Source organism: Lontra canadensis, unplaced genomic scaffold (genome assembly GCF_010015895.1).
Source record: "Lontra canadensis isolate GAN:19392208 unplaced genomic scaffold, GSC_riverotter_1.0 scaffold88, whole genome shotgun sequence".
NCBI classification, from domain to species: domain Eukaryota; kingdom Metazoa; phylum Chordata; class Mammalia; order Carnivora; family Mustelidae; genus Lontra; species Lontra canadensis.
Window position 1 is genome coordinate 1,908,883 of NW_022631082.1, and position 17,421 is coordinate 1,926,303.

General features: G+C 45.0%; 1 protein-coding gene across 4 annotated transcripts in view; it reads left to right on the plus strand.

Annotated features, from left to right (window-relative positions):
• Nucleotides 1-17,421, plus strand: part of SAFB (scaffold attachment factor B) — a 35,902-nt gene that overhangs the window by 2,867 nt on the left and 15,614 nt on the right. For 2 of the 4 annotated variants that reach the window (XM_032883692.1, XM_032883690.1), the window contains exons 2-7: nt 376-460; nt 11,494-11,558; nt 11,639-11,845; nt 14,511-14,573; nt 15,144-15,176; nt 17,215-17,242. In XM_032883692.1, coding sequence (XP_032739583.1) covers nt 376-460; nt 11,494-11,558; nt 11,639-11,845; nt 14,511-14,573; nt 15,144-15,176; nt 17,215-17,242 — 481 coding nt within the window. The remainder of the gene's footprint in view (nt 1-375; nt 461-11,493; nt 11,559-11,638; nt 11,846-14,510; nt 14,574-15,143; nt 15,177-17,214; nt 17,243-17,421) is intronic. The other 2 variants (XM_032883694.1, XM_032883691.1) reach the window with 1 other exon arrangement.

Sequence of the window (17,421 nt, forward strand, 5' to 3'; positions counted from 1 at the left end):
GGGTCATGTCCAGCCTCATGCCACACACAGTATGATCTCAGCCGAGTGAGTTTAAGTATCGTCCAGACAGTGCCAAGTGTAGGCATGGCATGGAGAGGGAATCACAGAGGGTCAGAACACATTGCTGGGTAAAGCCTCAGGAAAAGAGTGTGCTTTTTCCTTTCTGAGCTCCCTTGGGTCCAGGAATAGGATGATCTAGATGGTGGCGATGTTAATACCAAGAAATAAGTGGACTCCAGAGCCATTGTCCAAGGGAGAGCAAGACAGCAAATGGGTAGAGGGAGGCCCTTTCCAGATCAGCAACCTGAAGTTTCTGTGAAAGTCAAGTCTGTGTGCTGCCTTTTTTGGTAAACCTTTTTTTAACCTCCCCTCTAGGCAATTGAAGATGAGGGGGGTAATCCTGACGAAATTGAAATTACCTCCGAAGGAAACAAGAAGACGTCAAAGAGATCCAGCAAAGGTATGGAGGATTTTATAAGCACGGCTAATGTTGAGAACTTCCTTCACAATTATTTCCTTTGCTAATGAGCCTGTTTACTTGGCCGTGTTTGGGTCTTTGAACTACCCTGTGAATTCAAAGGGCCTGGGAAGAAGCTTTGCGTTCCCTTCAAGATCTCTCCAGTGTATTTTCTTTTTCTGGTACTTGGGAATTCTGAGGGATGTTTGCATATTGGTTCATCAGGCGCTCAGCAGCCCTTGTTTACCCAGACTTTTAACCTTCTTTACATAGAGAGTACTTAGGGTTGCTTGGGTCTCCTATTTCTCTGACTGAGGAATGTTATTTCTCTTTTAAATACCACCTGGCCGAAAGAGCATCGTCAGTTTCACCGACTTTGGTTTTTAAAATTGCCTAGTGCATAAGTGCTCCAATCTACATGGCAGTAGTGACCTTTACCATCTGACCGAAATCTCCCATTTCCCTCTTCTCCCCTTCGGCCTTCCTCTGCTGCATCCTGGGCTTTAGTCAGGCGCTGAAGATGTGCTTCCCTTTCTTGATCCTCTTTTGCCTAGGCTTGCGTTCTCTGCTTACCCCTCTCCCCATGTGTCCGCAGTCAAGTCTTTGTTCATCAGCAGACACCTGTGATCCCACCAGTAGCAGCTCCTCCCACCTTCACCCTCTGCACAGTCATGACCCTGGTCAGTTCCTTAGGCCTTTAGGCCTTGCTCTTTTGTTGTTGTTTTTTTTTTTTTAAGATTTTATTTATTTGTCAGCATTTGCCAGGAAGTGCACAGGCAGGAGGGTTGGCAGGCAGAGGGAGAAGCAGGTTCCCCGCCAAGCAAGGAGCCCAGTGTGGGACTCAGTCCTAGGACCTGGATCGTGACCAGAGCCAAAGGCAGATCCTTGACCGACTGAGCCACCCGGGTGCCCCTGCTTAGATCTTGCTTTAATGCTAATGTCACTCTGCCCCATGTTAATGAGATTGTTGGGAGCAGGGGCTCTTTCTTGTCAGTCTTCTTTAGTATTTACTTGTAATTTCATTCAGTAACATTCAGCTACCGTTTTAAGAAAGAATCAGTTAAAACTGGACATTTGAACTGTTCTAAAAGTTCTTTTGGTAATTGGTGGCTTTGTTGCGTGGACCCCACAACAAAATGAAATACTCCTATTACCTGGCCAGTGGTGAAGAATTGGGTTTGAAATGTCTAAGGGGCAGGGACCAGGGTCAGCCACACTGTGTCATATAAGCTCTTGGACAACAGCAGTCAGGCAACCTCACTTTGGAATGAAGTCACTTCTGTGGTCCCTAGTACATTGTGAATTTTTGGCTTTGCCCAAGTAAATGTCTTTGCCAGGGTAAGAGTACTGGACAATCCCAGAAAGACAGTCATACTGGTAGAAAATAGAGCCTCTTGGTGGGCTCCTTTTGTGTTTTACTTTCTTTTTGATGAAATAAATACTTGTGGGGTGCCTAGGTGGCTCAGTGGGTTAAAGCCTCTGCCTTCGGCTCAGATCATGGTCCCAAGGTCCTGGGATCAAGCCCTGCATCGACCTCCCTGCTCTGCAGGGAACCTGCTTCCTCCTCTCTCTCTGCCTGCCTCTCTGTCTACTTGTGATTTGTGTCTGGCAAATAAATAAAATCTTAAAATACTTGTTTTAAGTGTTTTTTGTTATGTTTTGTTTTTTTAAGTATAGATAAGCATTAAGTAAAATGTAGAAGCAGCTCCTTTTTCCCAGTAAGGCGGTGGTAACCCATTATTAGAAGGTTGGCCATTCTTTCCCAGACTTTTCTGTGTGTATGCAGTCTTTTAAAAGTCAGTATATAGAGGGGCGCCTGGGTGGTCAGTTGGTGAAGCATCTCACTTTGGCTTAGGTCATGATCCCAGGGTACTGGCATCCAGTCCCACATCTTTGGGCTCCTTGTTCAGCAGGGAGCCTGCTTCTCCCTCTCCCTCTGCCGCTCTCCCTGCTTGTGCGTATGCCCGTGTTTTTTGTGTGTGTGTGTGTCTTCGCTCTCTAAAATAAGTCAATAAAATCTTCGGAAAAGTAAATATGTAAAGATGTGTATACAACCATGCACATGTATTTTTCTTAAGAAAATAGATCTTAGTTTACAAAATATTTTTTAGATTGCTGCTTTTACTTTCCACATTAAGGACATATTTCCATAGTACCTTAAAGTATAAAAAGATTTTACTCTTTTTTAAACAGTTTAATTGTAACTTTTCCAATCAGTGTACCACAGTTTAGCTCATCAGTCTCCTTTGTTATTAAACTGTTGAGATTTTTTTTCCATTTTTGACTTGGCATTTCCAGTTTTCAGTGCTGCCATGAACCAGAAATGTCTCTGTGTAAAGAAACATATTTTTTGATTTTTTTAAAAAATATTTTATTTGAGAGGGGATGAGCGAGAAAGCACAAGCAGGGGTGAGGGGCAGAGGCAAAAGGAGAAGCAGACTCCTAGCTGAGCAGTGGTGAGCCTGCCCGATGCAGGACTTGATCCCCAGGACCCTTGGATCAGAATCCAAGGCAGATGGTCAACTGACTGAGCCACCCAGGTGCCCTATTTTTTTGATAACTTAATTAGAAGTAGAATTATGGGGTCAAGGATATGTGCATTTTGAAATAGCTACTGATAAGTAGCTCTTCCAACAAGCTGTGCTGGCTGGTATCTCCACCAGCACCGGGGAGAGGGCCGCCTATTGAAAGTCTTAATGAACATTGAGGATTATCTTGTTAAATCTATGGTTAAGGAGAAAACTACTATGTTTATCTGCATTTTAACAGGTAAAGTGTTAATTTACATCTCGTTACAGGTTAAACTGCTTCTGGTAATTGGCCATCTGAACTTTCTGAACTGCCTTTAATGCCCTTTGCATACTTTTCTGCTGAGTTTGTCTTAACTGATTTTTGAGGGCTTGCTCTCTAAAATGTCGCAGCTGTTTTTCCTAGTTTGTCTTTTGACCTGACTTGTGCGTGATGTTTTGGTCCTTTGAGTTTTAATCTTTAATACAGGCTGCACTGTCAACGTATTCTATATGGTTTCTAGATATTTTTCAAAGATTTTATTTGTTTATTTAACAGAAAGAGACACAGGGAGAGAGGGAACACCAGCAGGGGGAGTGGGAGAGGGAGAAGCAGGCTTCCCGCGGAGCAGGGAGCCTGATGCAGGGCTCTGTGCCAGGACCCTGGGATCATGACCAGAGCCGAAGGCAGCCGCTTAACGACCGAGCCACCCAGGCACCCCTGGTTTCTAGATTTTATGTTGTGTTTTAAAAGGCCCTCCTTGGGGTGCCCGGGTGGCTCAGTCAGTTAAACATCCTACTGTTGACTTCATCTTGGGTCGTCATCTGCAAGTAGGTGGACGGGGGCTGGAGCTCCGCGGCAGGCTGAGTGCAGAGTTTGCTGAGATTCTCTCCCTCCCCCTCTGCTCCTGCACATTTGCACACTCGCTTTCTCTAAATAGATAAAAATCTTTTTTTTTTTTTTTTAGTTATTTTTAAAAGCAAAAAAAAAAGAAAGAAAAGAAAGGCCCTTCTTTGCTTTAAAATTATAAAACGTATTCTACGTTGTAGAGTAATATTTATGGTTTTGTTTTTTAATTCGGATGTTTAATTCGTTTGGAATTTACTTTTGCACGTGCTGTGAGGTAGGTAGGGATCAAAGTCCAGAACATTTCTGTCTGTTTCTTTGTGCCCTTTCCCGGTCACACTCCCTGAAGCCCCCAACACCTCACCCCACTCCAAAAAAAGTTTGTTGTGATGACTTTCATGATGAATTAGTTTTGCCTGTTCTAGAACTTCACGTAAAATGGGACCATTCAGTATCAACTCTTGTCTCGTTCTTGGGTTTGGCGTCGTTTGTCCTGTTCCTGAGCATCACGGCCCGTTTTGGTATTTGGTGGGGTGAGTGCGTGCTCTTCCGCCTTGTTCTCTGCGCTCTTGCTGCATTTCAGGCAGAGTTTAATGGAAATAAGTTCGTTCTTCTGACCCGCTTGGGGAACAGACGAAAATGCTTTGAAATCTGCATTGTTGTCCTCACAGTCCCAGAGTATGTGTCAGGCAGTCTCGGCGCTTCCCCAGAGTAGTTCCATACCAGGAATCTGTTCAGCATAATCTTTTTTAAAGTAATTATCAGAAAAGCAGACGTCACTGGCAAAGTAAAGTTGATCCGTTTGTTTTTTAGCTCTTAGCGATCCGTGCCGTGTGTCTGTTCTCACACAGGTTAATCATAAGGAAAAGATGCCAGAATCAAAAATTTTTCACGTGTCCTTCATCCCGCCTCCCCAGATGTTAGCATGTTCCTAAATTTCTTTATCCTCCCACCACCTCCTTATGTATGTTTTGTTTCATTTCTGAACTCTGTGAGAGTAAATGGCCAGCACGGAGCCCTCTGGCCCACAGACTTCCGGACCGCCTGGCAGCAGGAGCATTACGGAGCCCTCGTTAATATTGTTAGATAAAATCGTTAGATACAGTTGCCTAAGCTGAGATCTTCTTCAGATGTTAGGTTCTTTATTGCTCAAAAGGAAGACTAATCCACGGTCATGCATTGCGGGCAGTTGTCACGTGTCCTGGGGCAGTTTCTGAGACTTCCGTTGTGTTCCTGTCTTGCCGGTTTTGAAGCGTACAGACGGCTGGTTTCTGAATTGGGGTTTATTTATTTGTTCATTCATTCATTTTGTTCTCCTCTCATTAGGTCCAAATGAAACACTTTTGTCAGCAGTACCACAAACATTGCTCTCCCTCTGTGCTCTGTTCCTCGGCATATCCTCGCAAGGCACATGCTGTCCCGTTGAGTAACTGCCTGAAAGTGCTGCTGGTCAGGTTTCTCCACTGGAAAGTTACTCTCTTACCCTTTGTAATTTTATCTCTGGGGGAGAAACTGTAAGTCTTCTCTAAATATCTTGTTCATCCTCCACTAGTTTTATCACCCACTGATTGTTATCCGTTGGTGATTTTCTAAATTTATTATCCTATCTACATTCCTTAGTTGGTTTCTGCTGTAAGGGGTGACTCGCCCTTTTTCCCTATTTATCAGTGTGTACTTAGAGAGTCTTAAACCTTTGTGATGATTATTTTAATGTTCTTCTTATTCCAGGGAGAGCCCTTCAGGCTGACTTGTGTGTCCTTTTGACGTATCCCTGTCCGTGTTTGAGCACCTCCTTACGTTCTGGCAGAACAGGGCATTCCAGTCTCTTGTACTTCCTGCTGCACCTTGGCAATCAGCCGTTTCTTCTAGGCTCCCCTGTCCTTTTTTGTGGAGAGTGGTACCTTGTAGGCCAGTGCCGGGTGTGTAAGGTCTGTTGGACTGAATAAGCCTCATGAAATTAAATCCTGGTGAAGCAATCGAATTAGCCAGTGACAGCTTCAGAAACGTGAAAAAATAAAGCTCTGGCTAATATGAGCCGTGTACCAACTGAGCTTGCTAGCTAGTTAAAATTGTTTAGTTGATTCTCTTGGATTTTGGAGGTGGCAGTCATACTTGAGACTGAAGCAGGATGGATATTAAAAAAACATGTTTAGTGTTCTTAAATGGCAAAATAAAAGTAAAAGGAAATATTTAAGACCTGTGACATGACTAATTTTGAGGTTTTCCTAGGTGTGATGATCTTGCTAGAAAGTTGTTGATCAGCCCCAAGCTCATCTTAAAAGAAAGTGCATAACAACTGATATTCTGAATAATCAGTGACATAGAGTTGCTCTCATTTTACTAGTAGGTTATCAAAAGAGTGGGAAGTTTGAAGATTTGTTCGTCTTAAAGGTGGCATTGGGGTCGCTGGGCTGGCTCAGTCTTTAACACGAGCAGCTCTTCATCTCAGGGTCACAGGTTCAAGCCCCACATTGGGTATGGAGTCTACTTAAAATATATATATGGTTTTTAAGATTTTTTATTTATTTGACAGCAAGAGAGGGAACAGAAGTAAGCGGGAGTGGGAGAGGGAGAAGCAGGCTTCCCACTGAGCAGGGAGCCTGATGCGGGACTCGATCTCAGAACCCTGGGATCGTGACCTGAGCTGAAGGCAGACGCTTAACGACTGAGCCACCCAGGTGCCCCTGAAATATATATATATTTTTAAAGGTGGCTCTAGGGACGCCTGGGTGGCTCAGTGGGTTAAGCTTCTGCCTTCGGCTCAGGTCATGATATCCGGGTCCTCAGACCAAGCCCAGCATCAGGCGCTCTGCTCAGTGGGGAGCCTGCTTCCCCTTCTCTCTCAGTCTGCCTCTCTGCCTACTTGTGATCTCTGTCTCTCAAATAAATAAATAAAAGGTGGCTCTAAGGGTTTTTCAGTAGATGATGCTGGAGCAGTTGGCTCTGTCTGATGGTGGGGAAGGACCTGTTCTTCTCCTTCTGTGGAAAATAGACATTCTGGCTAGGATAGTACTTTTATAGTCGCCGTGGTGAGGGAGACCTAAAAGGACACTAAAAGTAAAACAAAAAGGCAAATAAACTCAGCTGCATGAAAGGTTTAATTCTCTCCACAAAAGACATTATAAATAATCCGGGTGCAACAGACTTAGAAGCAGCGTTGAGGAATACAAATATCCAGGAAACGTCGAGTATCCTTACACATCAGTAAGGCAAACATGCAGTCCGGTCGGTGAAGTAGAGACTGTGAATAAGCAGTTCACAGATCAGAGAAAAAAACATGGCCTGTGGACACAAACGTTCTCTCGGGAGGGACTGAAGGAAGGCACATAAAAGCAGAATTATCATTTTGTCTCTCACACTCGTAAAAACTACACTGCTCGCAATGTCCCATGCTGGCAAGGGGGTGAGAGGTGGGCAGCTGTTGCACGTGCTGAATTGAAGCCTCTTTGCACGGGGGCCACAAACGGAAGAACGCGCGCTGCGTGATGTGAAACACGCAGGAGGGTCCGCATGCTATGCGGGAAGGTACTTCGGAGCACGACTCTTCCATTGAAGTAAAACTCACGGTAAAATGAGAATATAGGTACGTCAGTGTATTTATGATCAAATATGTTTTAAAAGTAATGACCTGCCCACTCGGGGTGCTGTGGGGGATACCGGCAAGAAGTCGGGGGAGGCAGAATTTGGGGGAGGCAGTCCCACCGGTGAGTTCGGACATGATCCCTGAGGCAGAAGCTCTGCAGGGCAAGAGGAGCTGGGATCCCAGGCAGGGAGGCTGGGGCCAGGTTAGGGAAGCCAGAGCAGGGTGGGTAGAGCTGTGCCTTCTAGTTTGGAGGCTGCGAATGAGGATGACGCTTACTCCGGAGGAAGGATCTGAGGGGCACCTTTTCCCTTGGTGCTGAAGCCAGCACTCGGCTTTGTTCCAGAGAGCTCTGGTTTCCATTCTCATCAGTTCTGCATTGGCTTAAGCACATTTTTTCTTCTTTCTAGAAAGTAGGGTGCCTTTTCTCAAATAGTGCTTCTTGATCAGCTTTCCAGCCAGGGTTATGCTTTCTTCTGTATGTACTCAAGATTAAGTGTTTTTGTTTGTTTATTTGTTTGTTTGTTTAAAGATTTTATTTATTTGACAGATCACAAGTAGATGGAGAGGCAGGCAGAGAAAGGAGGAAGCAGGCTCCCCAGCGAGCAGAGAGCCCAATGTGGGGCTTGATCCCAGGACCCTGGGATCACGACCTGAGCCAAAGGCAGAGGCTTTAACCCACTGAGCCACCCAGGCGCCCCGTTTTTGTTTTTTAAAGACTTTATATATTTATTTGATAGAGGTAGCAAGAGAGGGAACACGGCACAGGGGAACTGGAGTGGGAGAAACAGGGAGCCCGATGGGGGCTCCATCCCAGGATGCTGGGATCATGACCTGAGCTGAAGGCAGGTGCTTAATGACTGAGCCACCCAGGTGCCCCAAGACTAAATGTTCTTAAGAACACACATTCCCTTGCAGTCCTTTCTTACTTGAGAGAGCTCCCCCACCCCACCCCAGGGGGTTTGGGCTGCAGTATATCTGTGCAACTCTCTGGGGCAAAGGTGGTTGTCAAAGTGGAAAACTGATTTTGCTTGTGGGAATCCTGCTGCCTCTCTTGTGAAAGGGAGAGAGAGAGGATTGCAAATTTGTGGTGACCTACTTAGATTTTTCCAGTAACTAGGATAGAACTGGATAAAAACCAATATACATATTTTAGAATGACTTCAGCTTTATTAAATATAAGTCTGTGGAAATGCTGCTGGTGCAACTTCCCGATATCTTTACATAAAGATCATTGGGTTGAGTTCCAGACATTTTTTAAAAAGCTCGAGGCATGTTTTCTCATAGATACTGCAAAATGGCAGTGGTATTCCCAGCCAGCCACTAAGGCTGTTTTCACATAATGTATTGAATTCTGCTGTTAGTGTCATGATCTATGTTTTTTTTTATTTATTTATTATTATTATTTTTTAATTTTTTAAGGATTTTTATTTATTTCAGAGAGAGAGACACAGCGAGAGAGGGAATACAAGCAGGGGAAATGGGGAAGAGAGAAGCAGGCTTCCCGTCGAGCAGGGAGCCCGATGCGGGGCTCGATCCCAGAACTCTGGGATCATGACCTGAGCGGAAGGCAGACGCTCAACGACTGGGCCACCCAGGCACCCCATGATCTATGTTTTTAAATAATGTATTCCTGACAAACCTTTCAGATTTCCTGAAAGATATTCCTGAATGAAATTAAAATATGGAAAAATCAGGGTGCCTGGGTGGCTCAGTCGGTCGGGCATCTGCCTTTGGCTCAGGTCAGGATCCCAGATCAAGCCCCTAGTCTAAGTCCCTGCACAGCAGAGAGCCTGCTCCCCCCGTGCCCCTGTCCTTGCTTGTGCTCACTCTCTGTGTCAAATAACTAAATAAACTCTTAAAAAAAAGAATATAGAAAACTGAGGTAACACATGTAATAAGGAAGCTCTTATCCATGAGAGGGTTATTTATTTATTTATAAACTTTAAAATATCTCAATTATGGTATAAATGATTGGGTTTTTACCCCCCACCTTTTTTTGCCCTGAATATTACACATTTCACACACTTAAAAGCTTAATTCTTGAGTATAAGCAAGGTAGTGTCTGTTTCCTTTACATTCCTCAAAAAACCCTTAATGCCCTTAAGAAATTGATGCTCATGTTGGGGAAAAGGTGTTGAGGGAAGGGAGTTTTTTCGTTTTGTGACTAAGTCACAAAAGAAGTTGAGTACTGCCCTTGATAAAGAGCAGTTGCTCCAGAGCACATCACCTGACCGCGCAACACTCTGCTTTGGAGACCCAGTCTCGTATGTCATACATGGGATTTTATTCCTCATGGTGCAGAGAGTAAGTTTAATTGTAGCAAGCCTGTTCTTAGACCCAAAACTCCACTTTTCCCCTAATCTTTCAGTATTATCATGGCTAGTGATCTCCATTTTCTCTTCAGCCCTGGCATTTCTATTATCTTTTACATTTTCCTATTTCTTTTTTTATTCATCCTTATAATTTATACAAAAAAATAAAGGCAAATGGCCACATAAAAGCTATTTAGAGGAGTGTGCCCATGTGCCTGCCCACGGTGAACTGTCATCTTCAGAACAGATTGTGAGTGTCCTAAAATAAATCTATTCATAAGAAATACTAAAAGGTTGAGTGACGGAAGTTAAGGGGAAATGATTTCCTCATTTTTCAAAGTAGTCGAGTCAAATTTGTCTAAAAATTGAAATGTGAGCCAGAAAAGGAGTCCAGCCTCCTGAACAAAAAAAAAAACCTCAACCTAAGGATATATTCAGGTATAAAAGTTTTCCTTTTTTGTCTAGAACATTGGCAGGGGTAAGAAATAATAAGAGCTGCTTTTTTTTTTTTTTTTTTAAGATTTTGTTTATTTATTTGACAGACCGAGATCACAAGTAGTCAGAGAGGCAGGCAGAGAGAGAGGAGGAAGCAGGCTCCCTGCTGAGCAGAGAACCCAATGCGGGGCTCGATCCCAGGACCCTGGGATCATGACCTGAGCCGAAGGCAGAGGCTTTAACCCACTGAGCCACCCAGGCGCCCCAAGAGCTGGTTTTATTTATTTATTTATTTATTTATTTATTTTAAAGAATTTATTATTTGACAGAGAGAGAAGGAGAGAGAGCACAAGTCGGGGGAGCAGCAGAGGGTGAGGGGGAAGCAGGCTCCCTGCTGAGCAGGGAGCCCGATGCGGGACTTGATCCCAGGATCCTGAGATCATGACCTGAGCAGAGGCTTAACCCACTGAGCCACCCATGTGCCCCGAGCTGGTTTTAAAAGAGATTCCGAAAAATCAGGGCTTCGATTCGTCGTTGATGGAACTTTACGAATTGGAGCAGCCTTCCTCTGGGGCATCTTGATAGTATGCGGGTTCTTTGTTTTTACTAAAAGCCTTAAAAATATACATACCCTTTGTCTTAGGAATGCCATTTCTAGAAATATGCTCTAAAATGGTAATTGCTTATGTACAAAAAGAATTGCCAGGATGTTCATCTTTATAAGCATTTTCTTGAGTTTCCATGCATATGTAATAATGAGATCAACAGCACTCTCTGTATAATGCCGCGAAAAACATGGAAGTAGATTCATAACATAGTAGTTGGGAAGGTCACAGAATGATGGAACAGTGTCATTTTTGTAAGTGTAGTGCATGTATATACGTAAATAGAGGAGGATGTCTTTGTGTGTCAGGATAACATGGGGGCTAACTCTAGGTGGTAAAATTATGAGTGGCTTTTCTTAGTTTATTTATATTTTGTTTTGTATCCGTTTCTGTTGGAAAATATGCCCCATGTTTCTTAACTAAAAAACAATACACTGTATGAAATACTTTTTTTTCCCCACAAGCAAATCTACTCAACATGAAGGCCAGGCCTTCAAACAGGTCTGATCTACCTTGACCCTAAGCTCTCATTTCCAGCTCCTTAGACTCGCTCCCCACCACTTGATGAGAACAGAACCTCCCGTGCTTGGGCTGCGAGCGGGCTTACGCTTCCAGGATTACCGTTCCGAAATTGGGAAGTACTACAGGTTTTGGTGTCTGCTTCCATGATGCTTAGGGCCTGTAAAAGTTACTGCTTCTGGAAGATACAGGTCATTGATCTGGTTGTGTAAACTGTTCTCTCTTCAGGGCGTAAACCAGAAGAAGAGGGCGTGGAGGACAACGGGCTGGAGGAGAACTCTGGGGACGGACAGGTACGTGCAGCCTCGTCAGTGAATCGGCTTGGTGGACGGACCTGGCAGTCACGTGGCGGTTGGGTTCTGTCTTGTTGCAGGAGGACGTTGAAACTAGTTTGGAGAACTTGCAGGACATCGACATGATGGATATCAGTGTATTGGATGAGGCAGAAATCGATAACGGGAGCGTAGCCGACTGTGTCGAAGACGACGATGCGGATAACCTCCCAGAGTCCCTGTCCGAGAGCAGAGAGCTGGTCGAGGGAGAAATGAAAGAGCTTCCTGAGCAGCTTCCAGAACACGCTGTAGGTAACTCGGCAGTGTCTCTAGGATGCGCCGTGCATGTCGTGAGAGGCGATCAGGCGTATGTTTGGAATTGAGCTCTCGCGGTGCTGGTTCCGTGCGACGGTGCTTAATCTGTTCGTGCGTAGAATCCAGACCATTCCGAAAACACTTTGTTGAGAGGGGTCTCAGCTCACTGAGGTGAACTGGCCAGGGCTGTGTCGTCATGAAGCATTTCGGGGCGCTGTCAGAGACCTTCCTGTTAGAGGAGCTTGGTCTGTGGTGGCATGGTTCGCATGCCTTGAAAGTAGTGAAAGAGGTTGAAAGTTGACCTTTTCCTGATAAAGAACCAATCTGTGCCTTCCTCCTAGTCAGTCTTTCATAAAGTAAGCTTTGGCGTGGTCTCCAAAGCATTCGTTTTTTTCATTTTAGAAACAAATCTAATTATACTACAGTTATAAAGGTAGTATTTATTGAGTTCTGTTTGCCAGGCATTAGGTAGCTGTCCTTTAATACTTTTAACAAGAATAGGACGTATGTAGATGATATTTTGCCGATTTTCCACTTGAGGAAATCAGGGAGTAAAGAGGTAAAGGATACAGTCCAGGCAGCACATAGCTCAGAAGAGAATAAGAATTAAGACCAGGCTAATTCCAGAGTCTGTGTGCTTAACTCCTACATTGTGTGGACTTGGTGCAAATAATTTATTAGATTACTTTCCGTGAGGAAGCGTGCGTGTCGGGTGGACTGAAAAGGCTGTGAAAATTAGAAGCTCTTGGGCATCTCAGTAGAAATCCTTATGTGTTGGTTGCTGGGAGGTACCTTGTTTTCTTCATGGCTCCAATCTCTTGCGGTGACTGTCCCATGCACCCCAGGGGAAGGAAGCCCTGTTCTCTGCTAGTGGATCCGCTTCTGCCATGCCTTAGAATATTTTCGCATTTCCTCCTGGAAGTGATTCTGAGTATCCTGAGAATTAGCGGACTATCATCTTTGAATGGGGAGTTTTATTTTGAGAAGTGGCTCCCATTTTGATACAAATAGGGTGTATAATTTTACTTTGGTGTAAGTTTCATTCGCTGGTTTCCTAGAAAGTACCTGAAACGCTTCACGCAGTTATAGGAAGGGCATACCCTTCTTTATTAGCTGCTCTTGCTAACGGCTGTTTTTTCCTCCTCTGATTAGAAAATTCATACCTTTACTCATTAAAGCCTGGAAATATCCTACATGTCTGCCAGTGATGGTTAAATTATATTAATGGAAGTAGGGTAAGTTAAGAAGTAAGCCCATTCAGTAGAGGTCTGACACTTGATTTGCTGTGTGACCTCGGGCAAATTACTTAATCTCTCTGGACCTCACTTGTAAAAATAATAGGTTTTGGGAGGATTGAGTAGATGAACATTTATTAGTAGCTTAGATCCAGAGTCCTCAGACTGGCCAGTGAGTGGTTGGAACGTACCCATACCCATTTGTGGCAGTCATCCGTGGCAGCCAATTTCCCAAACAGTAGTCACGACAGAGACCATCTGGCCTGCCAAATCTTAAATACTTGCTGTCTGCCCCTTGATAGGAAAAGTTTGCTGACCTTGCTTTAGAACTGTGCCTGGTATATAGTGACACCATAGCGGTGTTGTTGTTACTGTATGATTATATTCCTCCTTCCAGTAGTACAGTTATTACTGTTACATAACCGTGTAAATGAACTAAGTAGGTTCATACGAACTAAACAGTCCTCAAGAGGGAAGTGAAAATAGGGCAGGGAACAGAATGTGCTGCCACTCGTGTGGACAGAGAAAGGAGAGGGGGTCTTGAACACACGTGTGCTGCGCTCTTGTGAGCGCTCATGGTCTGGAGACAGTCGTATCAGGGCAAGGAAGGAGTGGCACATGGGTGGTTTCCTACTCAGGTACTCGTAATAGCCATACGTGTTGTTGGTAAAATATTTGCAAAATGATCCCCCTCCCTAAAATACAGCAGCCTTGGGGTTTTACAGCAAGCAGTTCAAATTATTTTGGTTCTCACAAAGTAATATTACGAACCTCCCTTATGTGTTTGGGGAACCCCCACCTTTTTGGGCAGAGCTCACCTCTTGGAATAGGAGGTCAACATACCAGTCATTTTTCCCCAACAGAGGGGCCTCCGTGGGCCCCCTGCCTTGGCAGTCCTGTGTTCCTGTCCCTGCACTCTAGGAAATTTAGGAGGCCAGTACTCAGATATGCCATCTCAGTCTGGGCCAGAGTCATCCTGGGGCACTGGGTTCAGTAGCAGTAGCAGTAGCATTCGGGCTTGGAGAAGTGGTGGTGGCCCTAGAGATCCAAGAATCCATTCTATAGTCTGCTTCTGGTTGTTGTTCACAGGAGAGCAGCCCCCAAACCTGGTGTTCCCGTCGACTTGGGAGAGTCCTGTGCTATCTCATTTTATATTTTTTTTCTGCTCAACGTAAACTCTGTTTTTCTTTCTTTGGTTGTACCTTAAAACCCTCAGTGGTACCATAGTGGGCTTCCCAGTCTATTTGCAGGTACCGTTTCTTTAAATTGAGGTAAAGTCCATCTCTAATGCTGTTTTGATTCCTGCGTTGTGTTTAGAATTTTGTCATAAGTGATTTTTATCGCTCTTTCTTTTCATCTTACAGATGTACTGTTGTGTTATCTAATATTGACTTTGCAAACTGTATTTTTGTTTATTTTACAGATAGAGGACAAAGAAACCTTAAACAATTTAGATACTTCATCATCTGACTTCACTATATTACAGGTAAATTGTATGTCTCAGGAATTTTAGAATCAGGTTAGCCTCCCATTTCTGCAAACGCCTTCAGAAATTGTATGGCATTCCCAAGTAAAAGTCATTGCAAGGTTTGTTTGCCCTCTTGGCATCTTCAGACACTTTGCTTTCCACTTTCCCCAGACACAACAGGCCTATCACAAAGGACTTAGCATCTTGACTTCCCCTACAAGCACTGTGGCTTATCTGCAGCTGAGAGGAGGGCCTGTTTGGGGAAGTTCTTGTTGATTTGATTGCTGGGGGAAAGGCTGCCTGTCTGATCTGTTCTGGGGGGCATTCTCTGCAGAAAGACTTGTAAGGGGAGATGGTGGCGGGGGTTGAGGGACACTCCCCCTCCAGGAGATACTAATAATGGGGCCCAGATGAGGATTCGGAGGGTGGGGTGGCCAGAACACTGACATCACAGCTGGGGAAGGTGAAATCTTGGGGGGGGCGGGGTCTGGTTCTGCCTTTGGGAATTTGTCTCATAGAAAATGCACAGATTTCTTTTGATGACTTTGTCGTCTTGACTGTATCATCTGTGTAAATATTAAATCTTAGATGAGAACAAGTGAGATGTGGACTAACTTTCAGGTAGGATTTACATAAATGTGGGTCTTGAGTTTCCTTTTTAATTTTTCTGCCAGCCTACCTAGATACATAAACCATTGGAATAAACTTAACCTGGGTAGCTGTGTGATTTTCATTGGAAAATACAGTCAGCTTTTGCTGATTTTTGCTGGTTTTGCTGATTATGTTTTGCTGATTTTGGTTCTGGGGGTATTTTGCTGTCATATTTTATTCACTTGTACTGCTTAATTAGAACCCTCTTTCAGATGCAGTCTGCATTTGCTTCCGCCAGGCAGGGGCAAGGATAGTTACGGGGAAGTCAGAATCCCAGCTTCAAGGAAGCTGCAGACCTCAAGAAAACCCAGCCCACCTTTAGGGCTAATGTCTCTCTCCAGCTGCAGAGTGACACCACCCATTCTTGGCTCCGAAGGGAAAAGGGGAGCTGGGTCTTGTCACTTTCTTGAGTCTTTCTAGGTCCAAGTCTCCTGTGTTAAAGTGGAAAATACATAAACCCTTACAGACACAGATAGGGATAGATTTTGTTTCTCTCTGCAGAAAGTTATGGAGAGAATTCTTCTGCCTAATATGATCTTTGGCTTTAGTTGCGGGGTTAAATCCCAGAATGGGGTATGTTGCCTGAGAAACAAGATATACAGAATGAACGTATGAAGAAAGTGAACAGTTTCCCGGGGCTCTCAGAATGGCAGGCCAGTGCCCACGAAGGTGCAAACCACCCGCCCCCTCTCCTAGGCATGTGTTCGTACCTGTGGTGTGTCAGGCGTGCGTGCAGAGATGAATGTCGCCATCCTCACAGGGCCATTCCTCCCTGTGTGAAGTACAAACCAGCAGTGCTGGGGAGAGACCTGGGCTCATATAGACTCGCGCTCACGCAGCCATCGTGCAGAACGTGGCTCTGCTGTGTGTCCTGAAGCAGTTTGTCAGCCACTCTGTGCCAGGACGGTACTAATAGTACCAACCCATTAGGGCTGATGATTACTGTGTGTATGTAAAGGGTTTACATTTGTGCCTGGAACCTAGTCAGCGCTCATCAGTAGTGGCTGGAATTCCAGGCTAAGGTCATCATGCAGAGGGGCTGTGGGCGCTGAGGACCGCGTAGTGAGAGAGAGTCTCTTCTGTAGTGGGGCGGCCTCTGAAGCCTTTAGGAGAAACCTTTCTGGGAGGAGATGGCCCCTGAGCTAAGTGCTGGGGGATGTGTGGGACTCAGCTGGGGATCAGGAGGGGTGTAGATGGGCCTGTCAGCATAGAGTTGATATGAGGGGCCATTGCTGAAGGCTCTAGGCCACAGGAGAACCTTGTGCTCACCATGGTGGCAGATAGACAGCGTAGGGACAGTAAAACCGGGTGCCGTTGGGAGGCAAGGAACAGCAGTGGTCTGGATTGCCAGCCAGGGCCTCCTGGGAAGGGTTTCAGGAATGTTTAGGAATTAGAAGTGGCCCAGGGAGAATGCTAGTGGAAGAGAGAAGGGAGGAGGAGTGTGTTATCCTCGAGAGTGCTCAGGTAACCAGGTGCAGATGTGGTAGGACCAGGAGTGAGAACAGGGGTCGAACCGCCTGTGCTGCCTCTATTCATTCCCTCACTCGTTCAAATTTTCAGAAGTTAGACTACATTCAGTGAAAACCGTGACTGGTAAATGTCAGGCACTCTGTTACATGCTCCAAGTAGACAAAAACACTGCTCTCTTGGCTTTTAAGAGTTCAGTCTAGGGGGACAGACGGGCACGTGATACGGTCATTGCCACGGAAAGTGAGAACGTTGCCAGGAGCTGGGGAAACGAGGCAGCACGAACAGGAGCAGCCACCAGGTCCTGGGCCCCTCGAGAGTAGCCCAGGCGGAGGGGGTGGGGCGGGGCTTGGGCGGAGGCGGGCCAGGTGCACCGAGGTGTGTGGGCTCTGTCCTGAATGTGACTAGGTTCTCCACCTGTCGTGTCTGTGAGTTTCCTAGTACGTGTTTTAGAAATTCCCTTTTTAGTTACAGTTTTTGGTGTAAAGAAGCTGTAGGTTTCATTCGTCTGGCACAATCTTATTTATGTTTTTTGTTGCAGGAAATTGAAGAGCCATCCTTGGAGCCAGGTACTGTTAAATGAAAAACTTACCAGCGGGGGTTTGAACCATTCTAGCTTTCCACCTTCTCTAATTTAAATTCTTTAATTTTAAAAAGTTGCCTTACTGTAGTAGACATTGTTCTGAAGGGTTACGACCCAGAACAGAGCAGGATCATAGAGATTGGAAACCCAGCCGTATCACCAGAT